Genomic DNA, 26,539 nt, shown 5'->3' on the forward strand with positions numbered 1-26,539 from the left:
ACTCTGCCTTCAGACGGGGAGTGCTGATAGTTGGCAGATCTGTACAGGTGTCCTCATCCTGGGTGCATTGGATGTTATCCCACCCAAGCAGGCAGTTTAACACAAGCAGCTATTTCACTGAGCTTAATTAACAACAGAAATAAAAACTATAGAACAAAGCTACTTTAAAAAACAGTCCCAGCCCATATTTGCTCCCAGTCTGTGTGGTCCTGATCCATATGGTCCCAGTCCCTGGGATCCCAGTCCATACAGTCCCAGTCCATATTTGATCCCACTTCAGGCTATCCTGGTCTGGAGGGTTCTGATCCACAGGATCCCCATCCATGTGATCCCCGTCCATGTGATCCCAGTCCATATTTGATCCCAGCCCATATTTGATCCCAGCCCATCTTAGATCCCAGTCTGTGGGGTCCCGCACACACTCCCTGGGTCTGGAATTCCAGTTCCCAGCCAGGAAAAAATGTTCCTGCCCTTGAACTTCCTTCCTATCCCCTCAACAAATTGCAATAAAACTATAAACAAAGAAATAATAATTGAAATTAAATAAATTATAATAAAAATAAAATATAAAAATCTCAACTCTTCTTTACAATGATTCAACTCCAACAATGATTTAACTCCAACCAACAATAACTATTACTATAATATTACCAATGCATATAAATAAACAAATTATATATCAGGAAATACCTTTTGAAAATTTTAACTCGATGACTAATGTACTTTAGATAAAAAATATGTAAAGAAACTACCATGCAATCTAACACATCTTAGTTAAACAATTCATATTACAAATATACTAAACACAAGACCAAACACCACTACAATTTCTCAGACATTTCAACCAAACAATTAAACTTTAATAACATCCTTAAGTACTCTTGAAAAATTAAAATTATTTTTAAAACATTAATTGTGTGCAGGTGGTTTTATTTTGATATTGGTTTTTGGATTGTTTGGGTTAGATGATTTAAAAATGGGATTTTTATAGGAATTGAATCAGCTGAGAAGGTGGCACTCGGCAAACAGAACTGACTGAAAATGAACGGGACAGAAATCAGTAACTCTGAAAGTTTTATTTGCTATCAAATACATCCCACACACCCAGCCCCACACAATCCCCATCCCATTGCTCCAAATTGGGATCCCACTTCTACCAATCTCCTTCCAACTCCATCTCAACTTGACAGCTGCGCAATGGAGTGAGTTTGGCCTGGGATTGAGTTTTTGGAGGAAGGAACAAGCAATCTGAGGTGGAATTGAGCCCTTTCGGGTTAAAATTCAGTTATTTTCAGTGGAATTTGAGTAGTTTTGAGGTGACTGTTCCATCCCAATGGACTTTTGGAGGACAGAGAGATGGCGAAGAGAAAAAAATTCAGGCCAAACCAAAGGAGAAGCAGCCAGGCGTGTTCCCAACATGGATCACAGGGAATGTGAGTGACCAGGGCTGTGCCCAAAGTGCCTCCTCCAGTGGGGGATGGAGCTGCAGCAGCGCACGAAGCTCTTCCCGCACTCGGGGCACTCGCAGGGCTTCCCTTACCGGTGCCTCCGTTGGTGTTGGGTCAAGTGAGAGCTCCTGGAGAAGCTCTTCCCACACTGGGGACACTCGTAGGGCCTCTCCCCTGTGTGGATGCGCCGGTGCCTGACGAGGTGGGAGTTGTACTTGAATCCCTTCCCACAGTCGGGGCATTGGAATGGCCTCTCATCTGTGTGACTCTGATAGTGCAGGAGGAGAGTGGAGCTGGTCTGAAACCTCTTCCTGCATTTATCACACTCGTAGGGCCTCTCCCCAGTGTGGATGCGCCGGTGGGTGACGAGGGCGGAGTTACGCTTGAATCCCTTCCCACAGTCAGGGCATTGGAAGGGCCTCTCCTCTGTGTGACTCTGATAGTGTAGGAGAAGATGGGACCTGGTCTGAAACCTCTTCCCACACTTGGAGCACTCATAGGGCCTCTCCCCAGTGTGGGTCCTCTGGTGGCTGATCAGGCTGGAGCTCTGGCTGAAGCTCTTCCCACACTCCCCACACTCGTAGGGCCGTTCCCCAGTGTGGGTCCTCTGGTGCCTGATCAGGTTGGAGCTCTGGCTGAAGCTCTTCCCACACTCCCCACACTCGTAGGGCCGTTCCCCAGTGTGGATCCTCTGGTGGCTGATCAGGTTGGAGCTCTGGCTGAAGCTCTTCCCACACTCCCCACACTCGTAGGGCCGTTCCCCAGTGTGGATCCTCTGGTGGCTGATCAGGTGGCAGTTCCACCTGAAGCTCTTCCCACACTCCACGCACGTGTGGGGCTTCTCCCCATCATGGAGCTGCTCATGGAGCACCAGCTCCGAGCTCTGGCTCCATCTCCGGCCGCCTTCCCGGCCCAGGCTGGCTCTTTCCCCCTCACGTCCCCGCCATCTGCGTTTGCAGCCCCTCCTCGTGCGGCATCTCCGGGCCTTTTCCTCCCCGTTGGCTTCCTGCGCCGTGGAGCCGCTCAAAACGGCCTCTGCCACCAGGTTCTGCCGCGGGCATTTGTCCTCCCTGCTCTCCATGCTCAGCTCCTGCTCTGGGCGAGGAAGGACAAGGACAGCATGGGATTTGCCTCCGTGCCACAGGCAAGGGCAACGAGATCCCCCCAGGGCTGTGCTGCAGCCGGGGGCCCTGCTGGGCTGGGAGATGGAGCAGCACAGAGGGGAAAGGGGCATTCATCGCCAGCTCGCGGCTGTGCACACATCACAAACAGGACTGGACTGCTAGGAACGCGTCTTGAGCTGTTTTATTTTTCAGCATCAGTCTCATTTCTTGGTTATGCCAATGGGAAGATGCCAGCAGCTCACATCCCAGGTAGCAGAAAAAAACCTTAATGTTAAAACTTACTTTAAAAGGTTTTTCACCAATCACACAAAGCAAAAGCATATTGACAGTGGTTCCATCCAAGCACTATTGGTTAAAACCATGCTCCATTACTTCAAACACAATACCTATTTGTAAGCCTTAAAACACGATGAACAGAGCTCCATTATTAAGCTTGGAACTTCCTGATATCTTGCTATATATACTTTTCTGCAGGTTAGGGAGTTAGTATAGATAAGTGTTAATGCACAGACCGTTGTTCTAATGCTCCTTACTTTCTACTTCTTTTATAATTTTTTTGCTGACCAATCTTATGGCTGCTGCAAAGCTATAATCACAGTTCTCCTGTCTCTGAGGCTTGTCTTTTGAAGCTTTCCCAAAACCCTCTAAATTTAAGCATTCCAGAGACACTGACTTCCTCCTCACCTGCTTCAGTGCCCTGGAGCATCTTCCTCTTCCTCACAGCCTCCCAGGGGTTGGCAATGGGAAATCCTGGTTTGGAGAAAACAAGGGATGAGCACATTGAGTTTCAACGTCCCTCTGCCCAAGTCCATCTCTACAAGTCACCGGCCATCTGGGCTCCAGTAAACCCTCCCAAACACCAAGATGCAGCCCTGAAAAAGCCTCCCAGGAGTTCCCCGTCCCTGGTCCCTCCCCTTTGGTGTTCAGGGGTTCTACCCTGTCCCAGCTGCTGGGGTCACGCTTGGATTGGGGGTCCCCCTTCTCCTGGGTGCCCGCCCTGCCCAGGCTGCTGGCAGTGCCAGCAATGCCAAAAAGCTCCCCCCTCTTGGCTCTCCCCATTTCGGGATGCCGGGGCTGTTTGGGCTCCCGGGCTCCCTTCTCCCCTCATTCTCTGCTCTGGGCTGCAGCGGCTCCAAGGAGTCCCCCCTGCCCCTCTCCAGGCTCTTGAGGCTCCCGCCAATGGCGGCGCTCCCCCCTCTCTGGCCTCCCCACTTTGGCCTCCTGGGGCACACAGGGCTCTGCTCCTCCAGGCTGCCTCTGCCGGCAGCCGCCACCGCCACCCCCCGATGTCCCCCCGAGGGGCCTTTTCCGCTCACCCTTGGACTTCTTCATTCTCCAAACATCCCCCCAAAAACCCAACCCAGGGACCCCCCGGGATATCCGGGCTGGGCTCCCCCTCCCCGCTCACCGGAGCCATGGGGGGGGCGATGATCCCACAAGTGGGGGCTGCGAATTCAGGCAGGGATCGAGACCGCGTGGCTCCCGCAGCTCAGCCTTGATCCGCCCTGGTCCCTCCTCTTCCTCTTCCTCCCGCTCCTCCTCTGTCCTATCTCCACCTCCCTCTCCTCCTCCCCCTAACCCCGCCTCCTTCACTGCTCTTTCTCCTCCCGCTCCTCCTCTTCCATCCCCCCTCCTCCTCCTCCCCTGTCTTATCCCCACCTCCTGCTCCTCTTCCATCCCGCCCCTTCCATTCCTCCCCCTCCTCCTCCCCCCTAACCCCGCCTCCTCCTCCCCCTCCATCCCTGCCCTTCCCTCCCTCCTCCTCCTCCCCCAGCAGCAGCCACACCCTCGGTGCCCCGTTCCCGCAGCCCTCGCAGCCCGCGGCAGCAGCGGCCATGGAGCCGGGCCAGGTCGGCATGGGCAGCGCGGGGCTCTCGGCTGCTCCCAGCCGCTGCGGGCGGGGGGAACCCGGCCCGGGCCAAAGGAGAGGCAAACTGGGAAAACTGGGGGCAGATCACAAAGCTAAGAATGCAGCAGAAAATGGAGCTGAAAGAGTTTCTTTAATATTAACTCCAAACGAGGAAAAACTGGAAATTCCAAAGTTTAGGGAAGCCAAGAAAAAAGAATTAAACAAGATAGGAAATGAACAAGATAAATCAGGGAAATAGAAACTTCTACATGGAAGACAATTACTTAATAAAATGTGCTTACTAGGAAAATATCAGAAGACGTGCATCAGAAACCCCACTGGCATACTCAAGCTTTGTGTGATCATTTTTTAAGGAATTTTGGGTGCACTGGGATTTTTGGTGTAGCAAAGCAAGTCACTGAAAGATGCTTAATTTGCCAAAGGATAAATAAAAAGGTGATGACAAAAACAACATTAGGAGGTCATGAGTTAGCTCGTCGACCATTTCAAAATATCCAAGCAGAAGTTTAGATTTGTTAGGTTCTGGATTTATTTGGAAAAAAACCCATTTAATCTAGAAGAAAGAGAAGATGCCATATGTTAGACAGGAGATTTTAGGAGAATAAAAATCTTTGAAGTATCAGAAACAGCCGAGGAAAAAACCAAGAAAATAAAAAGGGGAAATGAAAGGGAGGGGAACAAGAGGAAAAGTCAGAAAGAGAGTGGGATCCTCTGCAGCTCTTGTCCCCTCCGTTGGCGGCCGAGGCGCCTGTCCCGGGTCCCGGCTCGCTGCCCGCCTCAGCTCCGCCTGCCCCGGTTTCCATCCCAGGTGCGGGCTCACTGCCCAGGGCAGCTCCACCTGCCCCGGCGCTGGCGGTGAATTTGTGTGCCCTGGCCCCACTGCCCGGCCCGCGGCCGCTCTGCCGGCCATGCTGGGCAAGATGGGGTTGCTCTGTCCTGCCGCGTGGGCCGAGGTCACCGCGCCGACCGCACCGAGGGCGGGTCCCAGCCATCCCATCCCCGGCTGCCCTGCCCGTGCCAGCTGCGCTGGGCAGCGCCGCTGCTTCTGCCGGGGTCTCCCACCTGCCTTTTCTCTGCCGGGAGCTGCCGGATCAGCCGCCAGAAGCCATGTGGGGGCTGCCCACGCTCCGGCTCGGCCTCCACGGGAAGATCCCCCTCTGGCGATTCCGGCAGCAGACCCTGCCCACACTCCGACCGAGCCTCGGCGGGATATCCTCCCCTGACCCCTCCTGCTCTGAGTTACGTCCCCTTGGTAACCACAGCTCCGGCTGTTCAGGGAAAATCCCTCTCTCTACAGGAAGCACCTTATCGAAACACTAGGAGCTCAGTTAAAAGGCAGCCCTCTCCAAATTCTTTCTCAAAACACGGGAGAAAGGCTACAGAAGGTAAAAAAGTGAAAGAGTTAGATGAAGGGATTGCTCTATTGCCGTTAAGAGAGGTTCCCATGGCAGGGATGCGCTGCCCCGCCCCGCGGGAGCCACCGGCGCCCCTGCCGGCCGTGCCCGGAACTGCACCCAAGGGGAAAGCGCCGCGGCCGAAAGGCCGGGACCGGCTCCGGGCTCTGTTTGTTGTCACTGCCGGAGCTGTTGATACACACTACTATTATTATATTATACACACTAGTAAAGAACCGTTATTCCTAATCCCATATCTTTGCCTGAGAGCCCCTTGATTTCACTATCCTAAAAATTAAGAGGGAGGGGGTTTGCATTCTCCATTCCAAGAGAGGCTTTTTCTGCCTTCCCAAGCAGACACTGTCTTGTAAAGCAAGACAAGCACCCACAGGCACTGAGGGGGGCTGCAGGAGGGGCAGAAGAAGGCCCTGCAGCACTTGGGCACAAAGGCCCAGCAGGTGAATGCAAGAAGGGAGCAGCAAAAGGCCAAGCTGAAGGCAAAGGCCAGGGCAGAGCTCCTACAGCCCCTGAGGGATCAGCCCCAGGGCCCAAGGGGGCCCCAGCACCCAGGGCACGGCTCGGCCACAAGCACCCGGCAGAGGCATTGCCCTCCTCGGCAGGGCACAGCCCACCCAAACAGCCCCTGGCAAGGAATCAGGGCTCCAGCTGCAGGGCACAAGGACACTGCAAGCAGAGACAGCAGCACCCTCAGGACCAGCAAGTCCAGCCCGTGATGGACATGGATTGGCAGGGCTGTCACAGCTCCCATCACACCAGGGACCCTCCACACTGGAGCCCTTGAGAACATTCAGCTCGGTCTGCATTGAGAGGAGGCATTTCCTGATGGACACAGGGGCCTCTCAATCTGCTCTGAATCTTAGACCTAAAGGGGAAAATAGTACAGGAATATTTTAATTTTTAAGGGAATGAGTGGGAAAGATGAGCAGGTATGATTTGTTCAACCACTATTAGAAGCTGTGGGGGATAGGTTTGAAATAAATGAATTTCTTTTTCTTCTTCCTGTGATTGTAATTAACTAGGAAGGAGGTTGAGAGCTGGATTTTAATACTGTAAAAAGGGATACAGAGGCTAGTTCTGTTGTACCTCTGTGTCAAAAGTCTGACAAGGCCTATGCTGAAGTGAACCCAGAAGTGTGGGCAGCCCCAGGGAAATACAGAAAATTAGATATGGAGCCTCTACAAATTAAAGCAACCAGGACAAGCAATACCCTGTTCCAAGAGAGGGAAGGAAGGGCTCACAGCCTGGTATTGAGTCCCTGTTAAAGGCAGGGCTTTTGGAGCCAAGGATGTCTCCCTGCAACACTCCTATCTTGCCAGTCAACAAACTGGAGGGATGGACCCAAGGAGGAAACACAGAATTTTCAAGTGTTAAAATTAAGATTAACTGAGGCGAGTGGCCTGGGCCTTCCAGACAGGGAAAAAGAATTTGAATTATAGGTGGACGTTAAACAGGGTCTTGCCAAAGGAATTCTTGTGCTAAAATGTTTAACCCAGTGGCCAGAGAGCAGCCTCATTGTCTGCAGAATTGTGCAGCCACAGCTTCCGTGGGAGCAGAGGCCTGAAAACTGATGACAACAGGAGGATCTCCTAGAGTTCAAGTCTGGCATCAAGTTAAAGCTTTGACAACCAAAAGAGCCTCTAAATGGATGAGCAGGGCTCGGTTATTACAGTATGAAACTTGTTCAGTGGCACAGGAGGATTCAGAACTGAGGACAGGGCAAGGGTTTAACCCAGCCTCCTGTTTGAACAGCCTGGAGAGGGGCTGGCAAGGAACCCAGGACTGCACTCAAGGGACAGAGCTCCCGAGCCAGGCTGGGAGAGATTGATGGGACATTCCCTGGCCTGAGGGAGACAATGTGTTTGTGGATGGCTCTGCAAGGGCAGCAGAAGGGAAAAGAGCTACAAGACAGGCTGTTATTAAGGAAGGGGAATCAGACAAAGCGCAGGTCACCGGCCCATGCTCAGCTCAACCCGCGGAGCTGTGGGTGCTTGTAAGAGCCTGGCACTGAAATGCCCTGAGCAGGAAGGCTTCAAAATCTTCTGGTGACACCATGGCACCTAACAGGGGGGCAAAAGCAATTCTGACTGCTTCAGCAAGCACTGGATCACTTATTAACCTATTTCTAAAAGAAATAATTCAAAGATAATGGATTGTGGAAGCAATAGATTCAGATGGGGAACTCATTTTACAGGAAAGACCCTTCAGGGGGTTATGGCAGCTTTAGGAATACAATGGGACCTCCATAACCCCTGGCAAGCCCAGAGCTCGGGTTGGGTAGAAAGAATGAATGGGGAAATAAAGAAACACCTTTGGAAGCCGGAGATGGAAACCAAGATGCCATGGGTACAGCTTTTGCCATTGGCCTTGGCAAGAAAAAGAGCCAGACCGAAGGCAGATATTCAATTATCTCCCTTGGAATTCATGTCTGGAATTCCTTACCTGGGCAATTCTCCACCTAGTGCAGGGTGGAAATAAGGGATGTAAATTTAAGGCAGGCTGTAGCCAGGATCCTGTCTCCTGTGGAATCTCTGCCGCAGGAAGCTGGGCTGGCACAGAGCCTGCCCTGGGACTTTGCTGTTGCCAACACCCAGCCAGGCCATCGGCTCCTGCCTAAGGAGTGCAAAGCAGCACCACTGGTGGCCAAGGGGCCCACGCCAAGTGTCCCTGAGGCCAGAAACAGCCGCCAGCACAGCTGAGCACGGGGGGACCCCTCAGCCTGGCCTCAGGGGCTCTGAAGCCCCGGAGATTTGCACTTCCCGCCTGCAGCAGGACCATGGGAGCCGCCCCTGAGCCTGCCCTGAAGGCAACGCAGCAGCAGCCAGGGCTCCACAGCGGGCCAAGCCCCTGGGCCTGCCCACAGATCCTCTGCTCAAACCCTCGGGAATCCTGGCCACCCTCCCCTGGCACCTCCAGCCACTGCGGCCAAGCCTCGCTGCCGCTGCTGCAGCTCCAGCGCTGGCTGGGCCTGCACTGCCACAGCTGCTGGGGAGCACCGCGGCACAATTCCACCCTGGGGCTCACTCACACCCACACTCTGGGCTGCCTGCGACTGCACTGCTGCAAAATGTACCCATCCTGCTTCTTTTAAATCTTCTTTCTCTGCTCAGAAAGGTTTCTCTACTCAAAGGTTTGCCTTTGGGAAAGAAATTTTAAAGGTTTTATTTAAGGGGTTCCCAGTCTGTTCGGATGTTAAACTCATCTCCACCTCTCAATGGAGATGAGTTTAACATCCGAACAGACTGGGAATAGCCCAAAAGACACCCACAGAGATAAGGACCAGCAACAAAACATCAACGCCCCGCAGCAAACAGCAACCAACAGCTACCCCAGACACTGCCCCGGCACAGCTGGAGACACCTGGTCTGGAAAAGGCTGAGAAGGAAATCCAGGAGTGTGGGCGGAATTCACAGCAGAGGGGAAGAAATCCGAGTCTAATAGGAAACCAAATACTAAAAACTTACACGACTTGGAAGCAATGAACATTAAAGCAGTGGATTTAGATTGGTTCAGACTACGTAAAGTTTAGGAAAAATCGGGTAAAACTGACATGTCATGGAATGATTTTTTCTGCACAGCCGGGCTATGTGTGGATGAAAGTATTTCTGTTGCACATCCTGGCCAGAACCAAGCAATGCCTTGACTCTCTCACACGAAAGAGATTCTTGGAGAGTTTTTGTTTTCCCTACAGTTTCAGTGATAAGATTACAACATGAGAAACATTTTTAATAATAATCCTACTTTATATTGTCAGGTAGGTTTGGGACAGAAGGGTGAGAATCAATTTTTGGTCAGGGTTTTTCCATGTTCGCCTTTATGTTGCATTTTGCAAAATTGAAGAGCTTTAACCATGATACTTTTAACTCTTAAATAGTTAATACTTTTTTTAAAAAAAGCAGATTCCGGGGGCCACCTGTGACTCACCAGATGGCAGCCCTGGAAGAGAAGCTTTGGTTCTAGTCAGCCAGGAGAGGAGCTTTAGGAATGCAAATGAACCCTGCTGGGCAAAGCCTGGCCAATGTACCTGGGTCTCTTGCCTGGGGCAGGAATTGGGCTGGTTCCCCCTGCCCCTCACCCCGAGCTCTGCCTGCTTGCCCTGATGGAATTTGCACAGCTCAAGGCAGAGCCCGGGGTGAGGATATCTGACCCTGCAACAGAAACGGGTGAAGCTGCAAAGGGAAACAGCAAATGGAGAATGTTGGGAAAACTTCACTATAAATAAATGGGGGGGAATCATCCCTCTGCCCACTCCAACGTGTGCTGTCACTGTCTATGTTATATAGGGTGGATTAGAGCACTGAGATGTTCTTGCTACCACAAGTTCTGGGAAATCAGTTGGGAATCCAAGTATTTGATGATTTAATTAGAGAAAAATGGTCAATTGATGCAGCCCTGGCTGGAGAGAGCGGCCAAAAATGGGGAGAAGATGAACGGCCAGCAGAACAAATCCTACAACACCATGGACCAGCCCCTGGGAACCCGAACCAATTCATATCAGGAGCCACAGAACCCATTTCTCATTTCAATGGCACCATTAGATTACAAGCTGGCCTCGGAATAACCACCCAGACAGCTCCAGCTCCTGACCTTCCTGCTGAGCAATCCACTGAAATGAGGAACACAACATTTCACCATGGGATGGGATCAGATCATCTGTTAGCAGAGAAAAGAGGAGTTTGTGGAAAATCAAATGACTCAAACTGGTCTTGGCAAATAGAGACAAAGCCAAAGTGGTGAAACAGATAACAAAGGAAACAAAAAAGCAGCTCATGTACCAGTCCAAACGTGGAAAGGATGGGAATGGGACATGGTTTTGTGGTTCCCTGGCAGACCATGGGTTAAACGAATGCTGCTTCTGCTCTGATGTGCTACAGCACCTCTCACCTTTTTACCATGCTCCACACCTTGAGAGTGCAGCTCATTCAGCAGCTGAGCGAGGGGCCAGGGACTTGTAGATAAGGAAGTAACGGGCGAAACCACCAGCTTCAATAAATGTTATTAATTAACATGGACTGCGGCTCGCAGAATGTCCCGCTAAATTCCTGAACGTCGAGAACAAAAAAGACTTAACAGAGCCGTGAATATCGGCTGTTCTACAAAAGTGGGGGTGCACATTAACGAGGACGTGCAGTTGGCAGATGGGGAGGTCTGAACCTTCCAAGTACCTCAGCCAGTGGGCAAAGGGAGAGGGAGATGAGCCGGGAAAATGAGGATAAAAAGGAGGCTGCGAACTACAACAATGGCAGCGAGCGCACGGCAAATGCGCCACGGCCTCTCCCTCTGCTCAGCAATAAAGTCACTTGTACAGGACTCCTCTGTCTCCTCGGGGCACGGAAACCTCCGGCCACGTGAATTTCCCCGCACAGCCGCGGGCACGGGGCAGCCGCCCCTGTGCCAGCCACAGGAACCGGGCCGAGCCAGCGCTGCTCCGGCAGCGGCTCCTGCCGAGGCAGCGGCCGCAAGGAGACCGCGGGCAGCCGCTCCCGCAGCGCCCTCACGGCAGCGGCACCACGGGCCGGACACGGCACAAGGAACCCGCCCGAGCCCCCTGCCGCCCCCGAGGCCCGCAGCGAGCCCCGAGCCCCCGCACAACCCAGCGCGGCTCCCACCTGCGCTGCGGCCGCCTCCCAGCTCCGCCGCCGCCTCACCGGTGGCTCCCGGTCACTCCCAGTATGGTCCAAATCACTCCCGGTGGGATCCCAGTTGCCCCCGACACGGTCCCAGCGGCTCCCAGTCATGCCCTGTATGGTTCCTTTCACTCTCAGTCCCTCTCAGTAAGAGCCCAGTGTGGCCCCAGGCACTTCCAGGATGAGCCCGGTCACACCTTACCCGATGCCATTTGCCCCCGCTGTGGTCCCAGTTGCTGCCAGTATAAGTCCAGTCACCTCCAGTTTGATCCCAGTTACTCCCAGACACTCCCAGTACTATGCCAGTCACTCCAAGTGTCACCCCATCAGTCCCAGTATGATCCCAGTATGACCCCAGCATGGGGCAGCTGCTCCCAGTATGATCCCAGTTGCTCCCTGCATTATTCCAGTTTCTCTTCTTCACCCCTACTACAGATCTGATCACTCCCAGTATGATTCCAGTCAGTCCCAGGATGATCCAAACCATTCCCAGTCCCTCCCAGTCCGATCTCAATTGTCCCCTGCATGTTCCCAGTAGCCCTCAGTGTGGTCCCAGTATATCCCAGTATGATCTCTGCTGCCTCAGTTCTGCTCCCAGTGGGTTCTTTTCCCAGTCTGTCCCAGTCCATTCCAGTCTGTCCCAGTCTCTCTCCAGCAGCTGCTGCCCACCCCCCCCTCCCAACCCCATTCCCGAGCACTGGGACCCCCCCCTGCACCCCCTTATCCTGCACCAACACCCCCCTGCACCCCCTTTCCCGGGTATCCTCCTCTCCCAGCCTCTGGATCCCCCATTTCCGTGAGCCCAGGGAGCCCCGGGCCCCCATTCCCGGCCAGCCCGGGGCACCTCAGCCCCAGCCTCCCTTTGCTGGGAAACCCGGCCTGGGCACGGGGCTCTGCGGCCGCTCTGGGATTTATGATCCCCCAAAGGAAAGGGAGAGAACAGCAGAGAGAGAGCGAGAGAGAAGGAGATTGGGAATCAGGGATTGGGTCCCAGCGCCCAGCCCTGCTCCGCCGGGGGTGGGACCCGCACCCGCAGGAAAAATTGGCTCCGCTGCTCCCGCTGCTTGCCCGGCTTTGGGCCGAGCCCAGCGGGGTCCGGGCAGAGTTTGAGCGCAGGGCCGGGAGTTCAGCAGAGCCCGGCCCGGGGGTCCCGCAGGGCGCGGCCCTGGAGGGTCCCAGACGGATCCCCGAGGGATCCAGAGGGGTGCCAGGAGGGGATCCAGGTGAATTCCCTGGAATTCGCCCTTTCCCCGTCCCCCCGCGCTCCCTCGGGCACTTTCGCTTTCGCGTCTCTGCAGCCGCGATCGGGGACGGCTGCGATGGCCCCAGCGCTGGGGCTGGGGGTGCTCCGGGGGCTCCTGGGGGACCCGGGGGCCGCGACCAAAGGTGAGTGGGACCCCCCGAAACCGGGACCCCCCTGAACCGCAATTCCCGGGCACCGGGACCCCCTTGATCTTCCATTCCCGGGCAGGGGAACCCTCCTGAACCCCCATTTTGGGTCATGTCACCCCCCCTCACTCCACTTCCCCAGCACCGGGACCCCCCTGTACCCCCTCATCTGGCACCGAGATCCCCTGAACCCCCATTTCTGTTCACCGGGACCCCCCTGAACCGCAATTCCTGGGCCCCGGGAACTCCCTAAACCTCCATTCCCGGGTACCGGGACTCCCCTGAACCCCCATTTTCGGTCCTGTGACCCCCTCAGCACCCTTTTTCAGCTCCGGGACCCCCCTGAACCCCCATTCCTGAGCACGCGGACCCCCTTGAGCGCCCATTTCTGGGCACAGGGACCCCCCTGTACCCCCTTGCCCAGCATTGGCACCGCCCTGTACCCCCTCATGTGGCCCCAGGACCCCCCTGAATCCCCATTTCTGGTCACCGACGCCCCCGGAACCGCAATTCCCGGCCACCGGGACCCCCTTGAATCCCAAATTCCTGGAAGGAAACTCCCCCCGAACCCGCATTCCCCGGCACGGGAACCCCCTGAACCCCAATTTTTGGGCACTGGGACCCCCCTGCCCCCCCTAATCCGGGCCTAGGATCCCCCCACACCCCCGTCAGTGCTCTGGGACGCCCTGCACGCCCATTCCCGGCCACCTCGTCCTTCCCAGACCCCAGACCCGCCCTTTTCCTCAGCTTTTGGACCCCCAGATCTCCCAAATTTCGGCGTCCCCCCAGTTCTTCATTGCCGGCGCTTCCTGGAAGGGGTTCCAGGGGATCCCGGAGGGTCCCCTGGGGTTCCAGGGGGTCAAGAGACCCCCCTTGAACGTTCATTTCGGGGCACTGGGACCCCCCCTGTCCCCCCTTCCTCAGCCCCGATAACCCCTGCACCCCCTTATCTGCAGCCTGGAACCCCCTGAGCCCCCATTCCCGGGCAGGGAAACCGCCCTGAACCCCAATTTCTGGGCACCGGGATCCACTACATCCCCTTACCCGGCACCGGGACCCCCTGAACCTCAATTTTCAGGCACCAGGACCCCTTGAACCCCGGAACTCGGGAATGGAACCCCCCGGAACCCCATTCCTGGGCACCGGGACCCCAGTGCATCCCGTTATCTGGCCCTGGGACCCCCTGCACCCCTTTTCCCAGCACCAGATCCCAGCCAGGCCATTATCTGGCACCGGCACCCCTGAACCCCCCATTCCTGGGCACCGGGACCCCACTGCATCCCCTTATACAGCACCAGGACCCCCTGAACCCCCATTCCACTGCACCAGGACCGCCGTGCACCCCCATATCTGAGACTGGAACCCTCCCAAACCCTCCGTTCTCAGGCACAGGGACCCCCCCTGCACCCCCTTATCCAGCACAGGGACCCTCCTGCACCCCCTCATGCAGCACCAATGCCCCCCCGCACCCCCTTTCCCGGCCCTCCCCCTCTCAGACACCCCAGCCCCCGCTTTTCCTTGACCCCAGCACCCCCCGGACCCCCACTCCTGCCTTCCACAGCCCCCACCCACCACCTTCCTCAACACCGGGGCCCGTGCACCCCCTTTCCTGGGCACAGGGACCCCCTGGACACCCCATTGTTATAAAATTGACTCAAAACGAGTAATTTCCAATCAAAGAATTTATTAATTATTGAAGCAGTTATACTACGTAAGCAAAGGCTCAGCGCTGGGCGACAGGGGAGTCTCCGCTCCACCTACTGCCGCACCAACTAGTTTCTGATTCAGTCCTTTTATCCTCTCCATCCTTCAGGAGTCCATGTTATCTCGGAGTTCTCTGCGCCTGCGCTGGTTGTTGCTAGGGGGTCATCCTTCTGTCTCCTGGTGGTCGGTGATAAAGGCTGCAGAGTCTTCCTCAGCCGCGTCTTCTTCACCCTATGTCCTTATTTGGTGACTTCTCTGTGGAAAATTACCAAAATCTTATGATTAACGCAATATGTGCCCTATCAAGCTTAAGCAAGCAAATGTCCTGCCTTGCAAACTGTGCCCTATCAAGCTTAAGCAAGCAAATATCCTGCCTTGCAGACTGTTTATCTGCCCCTGCCCTTTCCCCAGCCTTTCCCTGGTCGTTATTTCTGTGAGTTATCTGTTTGTACCATTTGCTGGGTGGGACTATGTGTGGGCTCCTGCAACCCCTTCCCTGGTATCCTTGTGGCTCATATCTCATGAAGTAGTACAGAAATAGTCAGCAGACAACTCTTGTAACACACTGGTCTCTTTTTCGTGACGAACAAAATGTAGTCCCTCATCTCAATCCCCCCTTTGTTTTGATACTCAATTTTGTTCGTCAAAACGCTCTAATTCCCTTTTGCTGAGCTCCAGAGATTCTTCTGGATCATCCCTCTTCAAGGTTCCGTATTTTGCTCGTGTGAGCATAAGGTGAGCAGCTTCTAATCTGCCTTTTACAATGCTAATCAATTTATTAAAAATACAAGGGCCAAACGTGAGTCCCAATAGTAAGAGAAGTAGTGGACCCGCTATCGTTGATAATAAAGTTGTAAGCCAAGGAGAATAGTTAAACCAAGATTCATACCAGCTTTGGTGTTTTTCCCTTTCTCTTTGTCTTCTTTCTAGCCCCTCCCTTAGTTTTGCCATTGAGTCCCATATAATTCCGCTCTTGTTTACATATGTGCAGCATTCTTCTCTTAAAGCAGCACATAGTCCTCCTTGTTGCAGGAATAATAGATTTAACCCCCTTTGATTTTGTAAGGCTACCTCTGCTAGGGAATCTAATGATTCTGTGAGGTCTTTGATGGAGGTTTTGATCCTCCTGAGGTCTTCATCTACAGAGGCTCTTAGTTCTTGGAATCCTCGGTGTTGCTGTATGAGTGAGGCTATTCCTGTTCCTGTCCCGGCTGCAGCTATTCCTAGTAACATTGCTACAGTGAAGGTTGTGAATATTTCCCGTTTCACTATGTGGGGTCCTATATTTTGATATTGTTCATAAACGTACTCTACGGGGTGGTAAAGGACTCTGGGTACTATCAATACTTGAATACAAAAGTCACTGGATTCATTAAATCGGTCTATATTTATACATGGGGTGACTCCGAGAGTGTTACAGACCCATTTAGTATTTGCTGCTGGCAGTATCCAGCTGGCAGGTTTCTTAGGGTCACTCAAATTCCCCATAACCTGACATAGATGTCGTTTTTCCACTGGTACTCGTCCTATACATCTTCCTCTCCCCGTTACCCTTGCCAAGGTTATCCCTCTCGATTCTTCTCCTTCTTTTTTCCATAGGCACCTAGCTGGGTTGGTCCCATTTACTTGTCTGCTTTTTGCTGTTACCCCTATGGCTTCATAGAACGGGGGGTTTACGGTGTAACACAGCCAACATTCCTCAGTTAGATTTGGATGGGTCTCATTCAGGACTAGGAAAGTGGCCTGTAATATTTTCCACAAGTCCCCTTCTCCTGGGTTTTCAGGTCCTCGGGTCGAATCAGTAAAGTTTTGCTTATACATTTCTGGAAAACTAGTGGTTGGGGCTGTTTCTGATTCATTTCCATTATTTTCTCCTAGCGTTAGTTCTCCAGCTATCGCCTGGTTTGGTCCAATTGGTTCGGGGTCGTGTGGCACGGTTGTCTTTTGGATTATAAAGTGCCCCCCTCTGTCTGTCCCTGGTTCCCATAATCGGGCTCCCCACATTTTCCCTAATAACCAGACTTGGTCATGTGGTTTTGTCACATTAATGTAAATCATATTGCAGGTTCCATCTAACCCTCCTTCTTTCTGGGTATATGTGGAAGTGGGCTGTGTACACCCGTATGGACCCCATCCAGTTCTGATAAACCCGTCCTCGTTCCCCCCAAAGGAGCTTACTGATACACAGTCCCAATAAGCACAGTAAAAGTGTCCTGGATAGTTACAATACCCTTTTCCCGGGTTTGAGCTTGGACAAAAATAATATCCAAACTGATTTAAACATGGATTTACAGGTATTAAATCACACAAAGTACATAAAAAGCTGGGTGCGCCAGACGTGATTTTGGTCTGGATAACATACTGGTCTTCCCATCTAATCAGTGACCATTTGAAGGGTTGATGTGAATACCCTTCTGCCCCTGAGCTTGTTACGATGCACCAGAAAAGAATTAAGGCTTGTAATTTGGGGCTGTCATTGTCGGAGCTCAGGTTGAATTTTACCTTTGGTTTCCCCAGTGGTGGGTTACCAATCCTGGGGCAGGACGGCCAACATTTCCTGGACATCCCATATGGGGGTCGGGGCTTCCGACGGACTCCACTGGTTATTACCTCTCTGCCTCGCCCGACGACTCGGTTGCTGCGAGCCTCGGGGTTTGCCATCTTCTCGGCAGCAGGGGTATTCTTCAGGAGCCGGATAAACCTCCCGTTTCCACTTTTTAGCACTGGCGGCCCTGTTATCAGCTTTTATTAATGAGAGGTCACGCCGCAAATTGGGGGCTTTCTTCCGACACACCACTTCCAGGATGTCCAGGAGAAAGGGGATCGGTTCGTTAGGGTGGTAGCAGAACCGATCAGGATTTACCCCTTTGGAAAAGGTTTCCCACCACTCGTCAGATCCAAGCTTTACCTCCCCCGTAGCAACTCTGCTACTAAGAATGATAGAAGTTAGTCTCCTCTCTTTCTCATAGCACGGCGTACAAATTCCCCTAGGTGTTCTACCACTCCGACAATGAGACCACCAAGGTTCGTGACACAATTTACAGGAAAAGCATACAAGGGGGTGACAGTCACAATCTAACCAGTTACACTTTAACCTAATATCTTTGTTTTGTGCTTTTTCCCCCTTCCATGTGTGCCCTTTATGTTCTAATCTCGGGGACTTAAAGTAGGGCTTTCTCAACTCGTCCTCTAAGAGTTTGCAATATCCAAGAGCCTCCCGATTCCCTATTAGGTGGGTTTGGAGATAATGGTTATCTCCAACCCAGATTATTATCCAAATCATTTATCAGTTCGTTTCAGCTTTAATTTGGTTTCTCCCGGGAGACTGCAAACCTCCCAGCTGTGAGGGGGTTTTACCGGTCCTTTTATGCGACTAGCATGAGTCCATCCTTTTTCAGCGGTTCGTATGGCTGCTTCTGTGGTGAGGAGTACTTGGAACGGTCCTTCCCGCCTTGGAGTCAAGGGGTTTTCTTTCCAGCTTTTCACGAGCACCCAATCTCCTGGCTGTACCTGGTGTAAGATAAAATCTAAAGGAGGCCATTGTGCTAACATACCTTTTTCCCATAATGCTTTTCTGTACTTTGTCAATTCCACCAAATATTTTTGCGTACATGTGTCATTAATGACAGGATGTTCGTTAGGATTTTCTAGGTTATACGGCATCCCATACATCATTTCAAAGGGTGATACCCCTAAATCAGCTCTAGGTCTTGTTCTTATATTTAGCAAGGCTAGAGGAATACATTTAACCCAGGTCAAATTGGTTTCTGCTACCAGTTTGGTCAATTGCTTTTTTATTTCCCCATTCATTCGTTCAACTCGTCCAGAGCTCTGGGGATGCCAGGGGGCATGTTGTTCCCACCGTATGCCCAGAGCTGTTGCTAAGTTTTGGGTAACTTGGGAAATAAAATGCGGCCCTCTATCTGAGTCGATGACTTCTGGGACCCCGTATCTCGGGATTATCTCTTCCATCAATATTTTCGTAACTACTTTGGCTGTTTCTCTTACGGTTGGGAAGGCTTCCACAAAATGTGTTAGGTGGTCCACCAAGACCAAGAAATATTTGGTTCTCCCTACTTTGGGGAGCTCGGTGAAATCTATCTGAATGTGGGAGAAAGGCCTTTTCGCTAGCAGTCGGCCTCCCTCCGGTAATTTTCTCAAATTTTTTCTATTTACTTGTAAGCAAATTAGGCATCCTCTGGTTACTTGTTTGGCAATGTCCCAGATTCCCACACTCACATACTTTGCAGCAAAATAATCTACCAGTCCCTGTGATCCCCAATGTGTTTTTTGATGTATCTTAGTCAGTAATCTATGTGCCAATGCTCTAGGTATTATTTCTCTGCCATCTGCTAATTTCCATGCTCCTTGTGCATCCCTTTTAGCTCCTAGTTTTTGTATTTTATTCTCTTCTTCTTTATTAAACTTGATGTCGGGGTCAGGTTCTGGCGTTTGGGAGTGTTCTATGTTTTCCTGCAAGGTGAGGAGTCTCAGGGCAGCCCGTTTAGCCTCCTGGTCAGCTGCATTATTTCCCCTACTTCTCAAATCCAGTCCTTTTTGGTGACCTTTCAGGTGAACTATAGCTATTTTTCGGGGTTTTCGTAGGGCACTGAGCACGTCTAATATTAATTTACGGTGAACTAAATCTTTCCCTTGTGAATTTATTAGTCCTCTTTCCTCCCATATTTTGCCAAATGTATGGACTACCCCATAGCTATATTTCGAGTCCGTAAAAATAGTCCCATCTTTTCCTGTTAACCATTCCAGGGCTCGTAGTACAGCATATAGTTCACATGCTTGGGCGGACCAGGATCCACTAAGGGGTCCCGATTCTATCACTTCCAGGTTGGGTCCCCTTATGATAGCATATCCTGATTTTCTCCTTCCCTCAACTACTCTGGAGGATCCATCCACAGTCTTCCTCCTTTTTCCAATTCTTCTTCTTCCAAATCTGGTCTGATTTTTGTCTGTTCTTCTATAGTCACTATACAATCATGTGTTAGTGCTTCTTCTGGTCCTCCATATAAGAAGGAAGCTGGATTTTGGATATTAGTAGTTTCTAGAGTTAAATTTGGAGCCTCAATTAATATTCCTTCATATTTTAGAAGCCTTGCGTCTGAGATCCATTTTTCAGCCTTTTGCTGTAAGACTCCCCGTATGTTATGGGGGGACAGCACTTTCAGGCTGCTATTAAATGTAATTTTCCGGGCTTCTTCTACCAAAAGAGCACATCCTACAATTGCTTGTAAGCACGTAGGCCATCCTCTGCTTACTGGGTCCAAGATCTTTGATAGATAAGCCACCGGTTTCCTTTTCTCTGCCCATTCTTGAGTAAGGACCCCATATGCGACCCCCTTGTCTACGTTTATGAACAAAAAGAAGGGTCTATTAGTATTAGGTAAACTTAATACTGGGGCATGGATTAGGCTCTCTTTAAGCTCTTGCAGCCTTTCGGTGTCCTCCTGATCCCATTTTAGGAGTCCCTCTTGAGTAAGTTTCTGATACAAGAAAGTCGCCTTACTACTGTAGTTTTCAATCCATTGTCGACAATAACCAGTTAGTCCAAGTATTTGCCTGATTTGTCTCTTATTTCTTGGAATTGGTAATGCTAAAATCGCCTGTATTCGTTCGGGGTCTATTCTCTTCTCTCCTTTCTTTAGATAATGGCCTAGGTATTTTACTTCTTCTTCGACAAATTGTAGTTTTGCCTTGGAGACTTTCAATCCCTTTAAGCCTAAAAAGTTCAATAACTTAATACTTTCTTTCCGTACATTCTCTTCCTGCTGCCCCGCCAGGAGTAGATCATCTACGTATTGGATTAATGTAACCCCTGGCCCCACTTGGTAATCCTGTAAAATTTGCTCTAAAGCCTGCCCGAAGAGATTAGGGGACTCAGTGAATCCTTGAGGGAGTACCGTCCATCTTAATTGTTGTCTCCTTCCCGTATCGGGGTCTTCCCATTCAAATGCAAAATAATCCCGGCTTTCTTTAGCCAAAGGGCATGCCCAAAAGGCATCTTTGAGATCTATAACACTGTACCATAAATTCTCAGGCCCCAGTTTAGTCAAGAGGGTATAAGGATTTGCCACCACCAGGAACCGGGCTACAGTTCGCTTGTTTATTTCCCTTAAATCATGCACCAATCGATAGGTGCCGTTTGGCTTTTTAACTGGTAGGATGGGAGTATTGAACGGAGACATACAGGGTTCTAACAATCCATTATTCAACAACCTTTCTATTTCTGGTTTTAATCCTCGTCTCCCTTCTGGGGATAATGGGTATTGCTTAATTTGGACAGGGACATCCGGATTTTTGATAGTTACCGAAAATGGAGTGATTTTTAGCTGTCCCACGCTCTCAGACGTGTACCAGACTTCGGGGTTAATTTGCTTTTCATCTTCGACCCTTAAAGGGCATAATTTAATTTTTAATTCCTTATTATCTACACCTATACTAATCCCTAATTCTATAATCATGTCTCGCCCGAGCAGATTATAATCTGACTCGGGTACCAATAATAGATTTCCCATCCCTATTTTGGATCCTGATTCTATAGTCACATTTTTTATGATTTGTACTTCAAAAGGTTCCCCTTTCGCCCCTATGACAGTGGCAGTTTCTTTAGAGATGGTACATCCTTTTGATAGGTTCTGTACCGTGGATCTTTCTGCCCCCGTATCTACCAAGAATTCCATTTCTTGGTTGTGGGGACCCACTTTAAGTTTTATCAAGGGCTCTTTATGATTTTTCCGGGTCCCCACCAAATAGAGCCCCTGACCCCCCTAGTCCATTTGGAACTGCTTCTCGTCTCTGATTCGGACTCTACATTCTCGCTTAAAATGCCCTTTTTTTCCGCAATAAAAACACACCTTCACCCCTTCTGACTCCCCTATACTTTTCTCTTTTTGTTCACTCGAACCTCCCTTTTGCCCTTCTCTTTGGTACCTCCCCCCACCTGTTGCTGCGACCATCAACCTTACTTGTCTGCGGTCTCTTTCGTCGTCCCTACGGACATATACTTTCTGTGCCTCCCTAAGCAGTTCATCCAGCCCCCTGTCCTGCCAGTCCTCTAACTTCTGGATTTTCTTCTTTATGTCGTCCCACGATTTTAAAACGAAATGGACTTTCAGCATTGACTGTGAAGTTTGGCTATCGGGGTCCATTCCGGAGTACAATCGTAAGTTCCTCCGTAATCTCTCGAGCCATTCCGTAGGCGACTCGTCCTTCTTTTGCCTATCGTTGAATGCCCGATCTATATTTTGCCCCCTTGGGACTGAGTCCCTAATCCCCTGAATAATTATGGTCCTTAAATCCTGCATATGTGTTCTATGTGCCGCATTTTGGTGGTCCCAATGGGGGCTCTGTAGGGGCCATTTAGCGTCCGCAGCCGGGCCTTGGACATGCTGCGTGTCCCAAATACGCATTCCTTCCCTTCTTATCATATTCCGTTCTTCAGTAGAGAACAGAATGCCCAAAACGGACTGCATTTCTTCCCAGGTATAGATGTTTGGTCCTAAGAACTGGTCGACCCTCTCGGCTACCCCAAAAGGGTCCTCTAATAAATGTCCCATGTCCTTCTTAAAGTCTCGTACATCTGCCGAACTCAAGGGGACAGTAATAAATCCTATACCCGCCTGTGGTCCACCCATGGGCATCTCCCGTAGAGGGAATAACCCCGTCTCAACCCTACTGCGGCTCCTTGTAATCGGGCCTTGGTAACCGGTTTGGTTAACCTCCCCTTGGTTACCCTCTTCATCATTGTTTGGTGCAGGTGGTTGTGGAGGTGGTGGGGCATTGGGTGCTAGCGGTGGGACATATGGGGGCGGTGCTATAATTAAGTCGCCCAAATGATTGTCCCTCTTCCCCTTTTTGTCCGGATCCCCTTTCCCTTCTCTTAATTGGAAAACATACACTTCGGGTCTTGCTACCCATATTTTGGCATAATCACTCTCCTCTTACGAGAAGGGCTCTTTAGAATTTACCCATAGGTTCAAGTCCTGTCAAACCCAGTCTTCAGATGATCCAAACACGGGCCAAAAAACTTTTTTGGAAATCTCTTTCCCACCCCATACTTCCATGCAATAATGTATCATTCTGGCCCTATCCTTAGTCTCGGTCCCCGGGTAATGCTTCCAATTACTAAGCATGAATCCTAGGGGGCTGTCCCTTGGAATGGGGGGGAGTTTGACTTGGGTTGGGGTCTTGCTTTTCCCCTGCCCCATTCATCCGGAGTGCCTTCTTTCACTCTCAAATTCCTTTCACTTCCCCTTTTTCGTGGCCCGAGCCCTTGCGGGTCTACGGGAACCACACTACTCAAGGGTCCGCACTCACTTGGAGAGTCCGGCTGCCGGCCCTCCTCTCATTCACACTTGTCCACCGCCACACTCCGGGATCCCAACCCCGCCCGAACGGATTCCCTTTTATACTTACGCGTCCTGCGTCTTCGTCCGGACTCCATGCACAGATTATTAAGTGGTTCACCGGTATAATTTGTCCCGTTTGCTTACTAGTATATATTTTAGGGTCGTCGGTGAGAGTGGCGGAGGTTCTCCCAGAGGGGCCACCCGGAAAGCACTGGATGAGGCGCCCCCCACTCTGGGTAGATCTTACCCAATCCAAACTCTCATCCGAGTCACGGCACCAAACTGTTATAAAATTGACTCAAAACGAGTAATTTCCAATCAAAGAATTTATTAATTATTGAAGCAGTTATACTACGTAAGCAAAGGCTCAGCGCTGGGCGACAGGGGAGTCTCCGCTCCACTACTGCCGCCCCAACTAGTTTCTGGTTCAGTCCTTTTATCCTCTCCATCCTTCAGGAGTCCATGTTATCTCAGAGTTCTCTGCGCCTGCGCTGGTTGTTGCTAGGGGGTCATCCTTCTGTCTCCTGGTGGTCGGTGATAAAAGGCTGCGGAGTCTTCCTCAGCCGCGTCTTCTTCACCCTATGTCCTTATTTGGTGACTTCTCTGTGGAAAATTACCAAAATCTTATGATTAACGCAATATGTGCCCTATCAAGCTTAAGCAAGCAAATGTCCTGCCTTGCAAACTGTGCCCTATCAAGCTTAAGCAAGCAAATATCCTGCCTTGCAGACTGTTTATCTGCCCCTGCCCCTTCCCCAGCTTTTCCCTGGTCATTATCTCTGTGAGTTATCTGCTTGTACCATTTGTCAGCGGGAAAGGTTTCCCTGCTGGGTGTTAATCTGCCCCTGCCCTTTCCCCAGCCTTTCCCTGGTCGTTATTTCTGTGAGTTATCTGTTTGTACCATTTGCTGGGTGGGACTATGTGTGGGCTCCTGCAACCCCTTCCCTGGTATCCTTGTGGCTCATATCTCATGAAGTAGTACAGAAATAGTCAGCAGACAACTCTTGTAACACACTGGTCTCTTTTTCATGACGAACAAAATGTAGTCCCTCATCTCAATTCCCCCCCATTTATTTATAGTTTTCCCAACATTCTCCATTTGCTGTTTCCCTTTGCAGCTTCACACTGCTTTTTTTAAAAAAAGTATTAACTATTTAAGAGTTAAAAGTATCACGGTTAAAGCTCTTCAATTTTGCAAAATGCAACATAAAGGCGAACATGGAAAAACCCAGACCAAAAATTGATTCTCACCCTTCTGTCCCAAACCTACCTGACAATATAAAGTAGGATTATTATAAAAAATGTTTCTCATGTTGTAATCTTATCACTGAAACTGTAGGGAAAACAAAAACTCTCCAAGAATCTCTTTCGTGTGAGAGAGTCAAGGCATTACTTGGTTCTGGCCAGGATGTGCAACAGAAATACTTTCATCCACACATAGCCCGGCTGTGCAGAAAACATCATTCCATGACATGTCAGTTTTACTCGATTTTTCCTAAACTTTACCTAGTCTGAACCAATCTAAATCCACTGCTTTAATGTTCATTGCTTCCAAGTCGTGTAAGTTTTCAGTGTTTGGTTTCCTATTAGACTCGGATTTCTTCCCCTCTGCTGTGAATTCCGCCCACACTCCTGGATTTCCTTCTCAGCCTTTTCCAGACCAGGTGTCTCCAGCTGTGCGGGGGCAGTGTCTGGGGTAGCTGTTGGTTGCTGTTTGCTGCGGGGCGTTGATGTTTTGTTGCTGGTCCTTATCTCTGTGGGTGTCTTTTGGGCTATTCCCAGACAGACTGGGAACAGACTGGGAACCCTTTAAATAAAACCTTTAAAATTTCTTTCCCAAAGGCAAACCTTTGAGTAGAGAAACCTTTCTGAGCAGAGAAATAAGATTTAAAAGAAGCAGGATGGGTACATTTTGCAGCAGTGCAGTCGCAGGCAGCCCAGAGTGTGGGTGTGAGTGAGCCCCAGGGTGGAATTGTGCCGCGGTGCTCCCCAGCAGCTGTGGCAGTGCAGGCCCAGCCAGCGCTGGAGCTGCAGCAGCGGCAGCGAGGCTTGGCCGCAGTGGCTGGAGGTGCCAGGGGAGGGTGGCCAGGATTCCCGAGGGTTTGAGCAGAGGATCTGTGGGCAGGCCCAGGGGCTTGGCCCGCTGTGGAGCCCTGGCTGCTGCTGCGTTGCCTTCAGGGCAGGCTCAGGGGCGGCTCCCATGGTCCTGCTGCGGGCGGGAAGTGCAAATCTCCGGGGCTTCAGAGCCCCTGAGGCCAGGCTGAGGGGTCCCCCCGTGCTCAGCTGTGCTGGCGGCTGTTTCTGGCCTCAGGGACACTTGGCGTGGGCCCCTTGGCCACCAGTGGTGCTGCTTTGCACTCCTTAGGCAGGAGCCGAGGTCCTGGCTGGGTGTTGGCAACAGCAAAGTCCCAGGGCAGGCTCTGTGCCAGCCCAGCTTCCTGCGGCAGAGATTCCACAGGAGACAGGATCCTGGCTACAGCCTGCCTTACATTTACATCCCTTATTTCCACCCTGCACTAGGTGGAGAATTGCCCAGGTAAGGAATTCCAGACATGAATTCCAAGGGAGATAATTGAATATCTGCCTTGGCTCTGGCTCTTTTTCTTGCCAAAGCCAATGGCAAAAGCTGTACCCATGGCATCTTGGTTTCCATCTCCGGCTTCCAAAGGTGTTTCTTTATTTCCCCATTCATTCTTTCTACCCAACCCGAGCTCTGGGCTTGCCAGGGGTTATGGAGGTCCCATTGTATTCCTAAAGCTGCCATAACCCCCTGAAGGGTCTTTCCTCTAAAATGAGTTCCCCATCTGAATCTATTGCTTCCACAATCCATTATCTTTGAATTATTTCTTTTAGAAATAGGTTAATAAGTGATCCAGTGCTTGCTGAAGCAGTCAGAATTGCTTTTGCCCCCCTGTTAGGTGCCATGGTGTCACCAGAAGATTTTGAAGCCTTCCTGCTCAGGGCATTTCAGTGCCAGGCTCTTACAAGCACCCACAGCTCCGCGGGTTGAGCTGAGCATGGGGCGGTGACCTGCGCTTTGTCTGATTCCCCTTCCTTAATAACAGCCTGTCTTGTAGCTCTTTTCCCTCCTGCTGCCCTTGCAGAGCCATCCACAAACACATTGTCTCCCTCAGGCCAGGGAATGTCCCATCAATCTCTCCCAGCCTGGCTCGGGAGCTCTGTCCCTTGAGTGCAGTCCTGGGTTCCTTGCCAGCCCCTCTCCAGGCTGTTCAAACAGGAGGCTGGGTTAAACCCTTGCCCTGTCCTCAGTTCTGAATCCTCCTGTGCCATTGAACAAGTTTCATACTGTAATAACCGAGCCCTGCTCATCCATTTAGAGGCTCTTTTGGTTGTCAAAGCTTTAACTTGATGCCAGACTTGAACTCTAGGAGATCCTCCTGTTGTCATCAGTTTTCAGGCCTCTGCTCCCACGGAAGCTGTGGCTGCACAATTCTGCAGACAATGAGGCTGCTCTCTGGCCACTGGGTTAAACATTTTAGCACAAGAATTCCTTTGGCAAGACCCTGTTTAACGTCCACCTATAATTCAAATTCTTTTTCCCTGTCTGGAAGGCCCAGGCCACTCGCCTCAGTTAATCTTAA

The 26,539-nt window shown here is 51.2% G+C and overlaps 1 protein-coding gene across 1 annotated transcript in view; it reads right to left on the minus strand.

Annotated features, from left to right (window-relative positions):
• Nucleotides 1–1,057: 1,057 nt before the first annotated feature.
• Nucleotides 1,058–26,539, minus strand: part of LOC139603881 (zinc finger protein 436-like) — a 121,787-nt gene continuing 96,305 nt past the window's right edge. The window contains exon 2 of the mRNA XM_071454887.1: nt 1,058–3,322. Coding sequence (XP_071310988.1) covers nt 1,537–2,682 — 1,146 coding nt within the window. The 5' untranslated portion in view covers nt 2,683–3,322 and the 3' untranslated portion in view covers nt 1,058–1,536. The remainder of the gene's footprint in view (nt 3,323–26,539) is intronic.

Source organism: Agelaius tricolor, unplaced genomic scaffold (assembly GCF_023055355.1).
Source record: "Agelaius tricolor isolate 1412-34295 unplaced genomic scaffold, bAgeTri1.0.p SCAF_42, whole genome shotgun sequence".
Classification (NCBI taxonomy): domain Eukaryota; kingdom Metazoa; phylum Chordata; class Aves; order Passeriformes; family Icteridae; genus Agelaius; species Agelaius tricolor.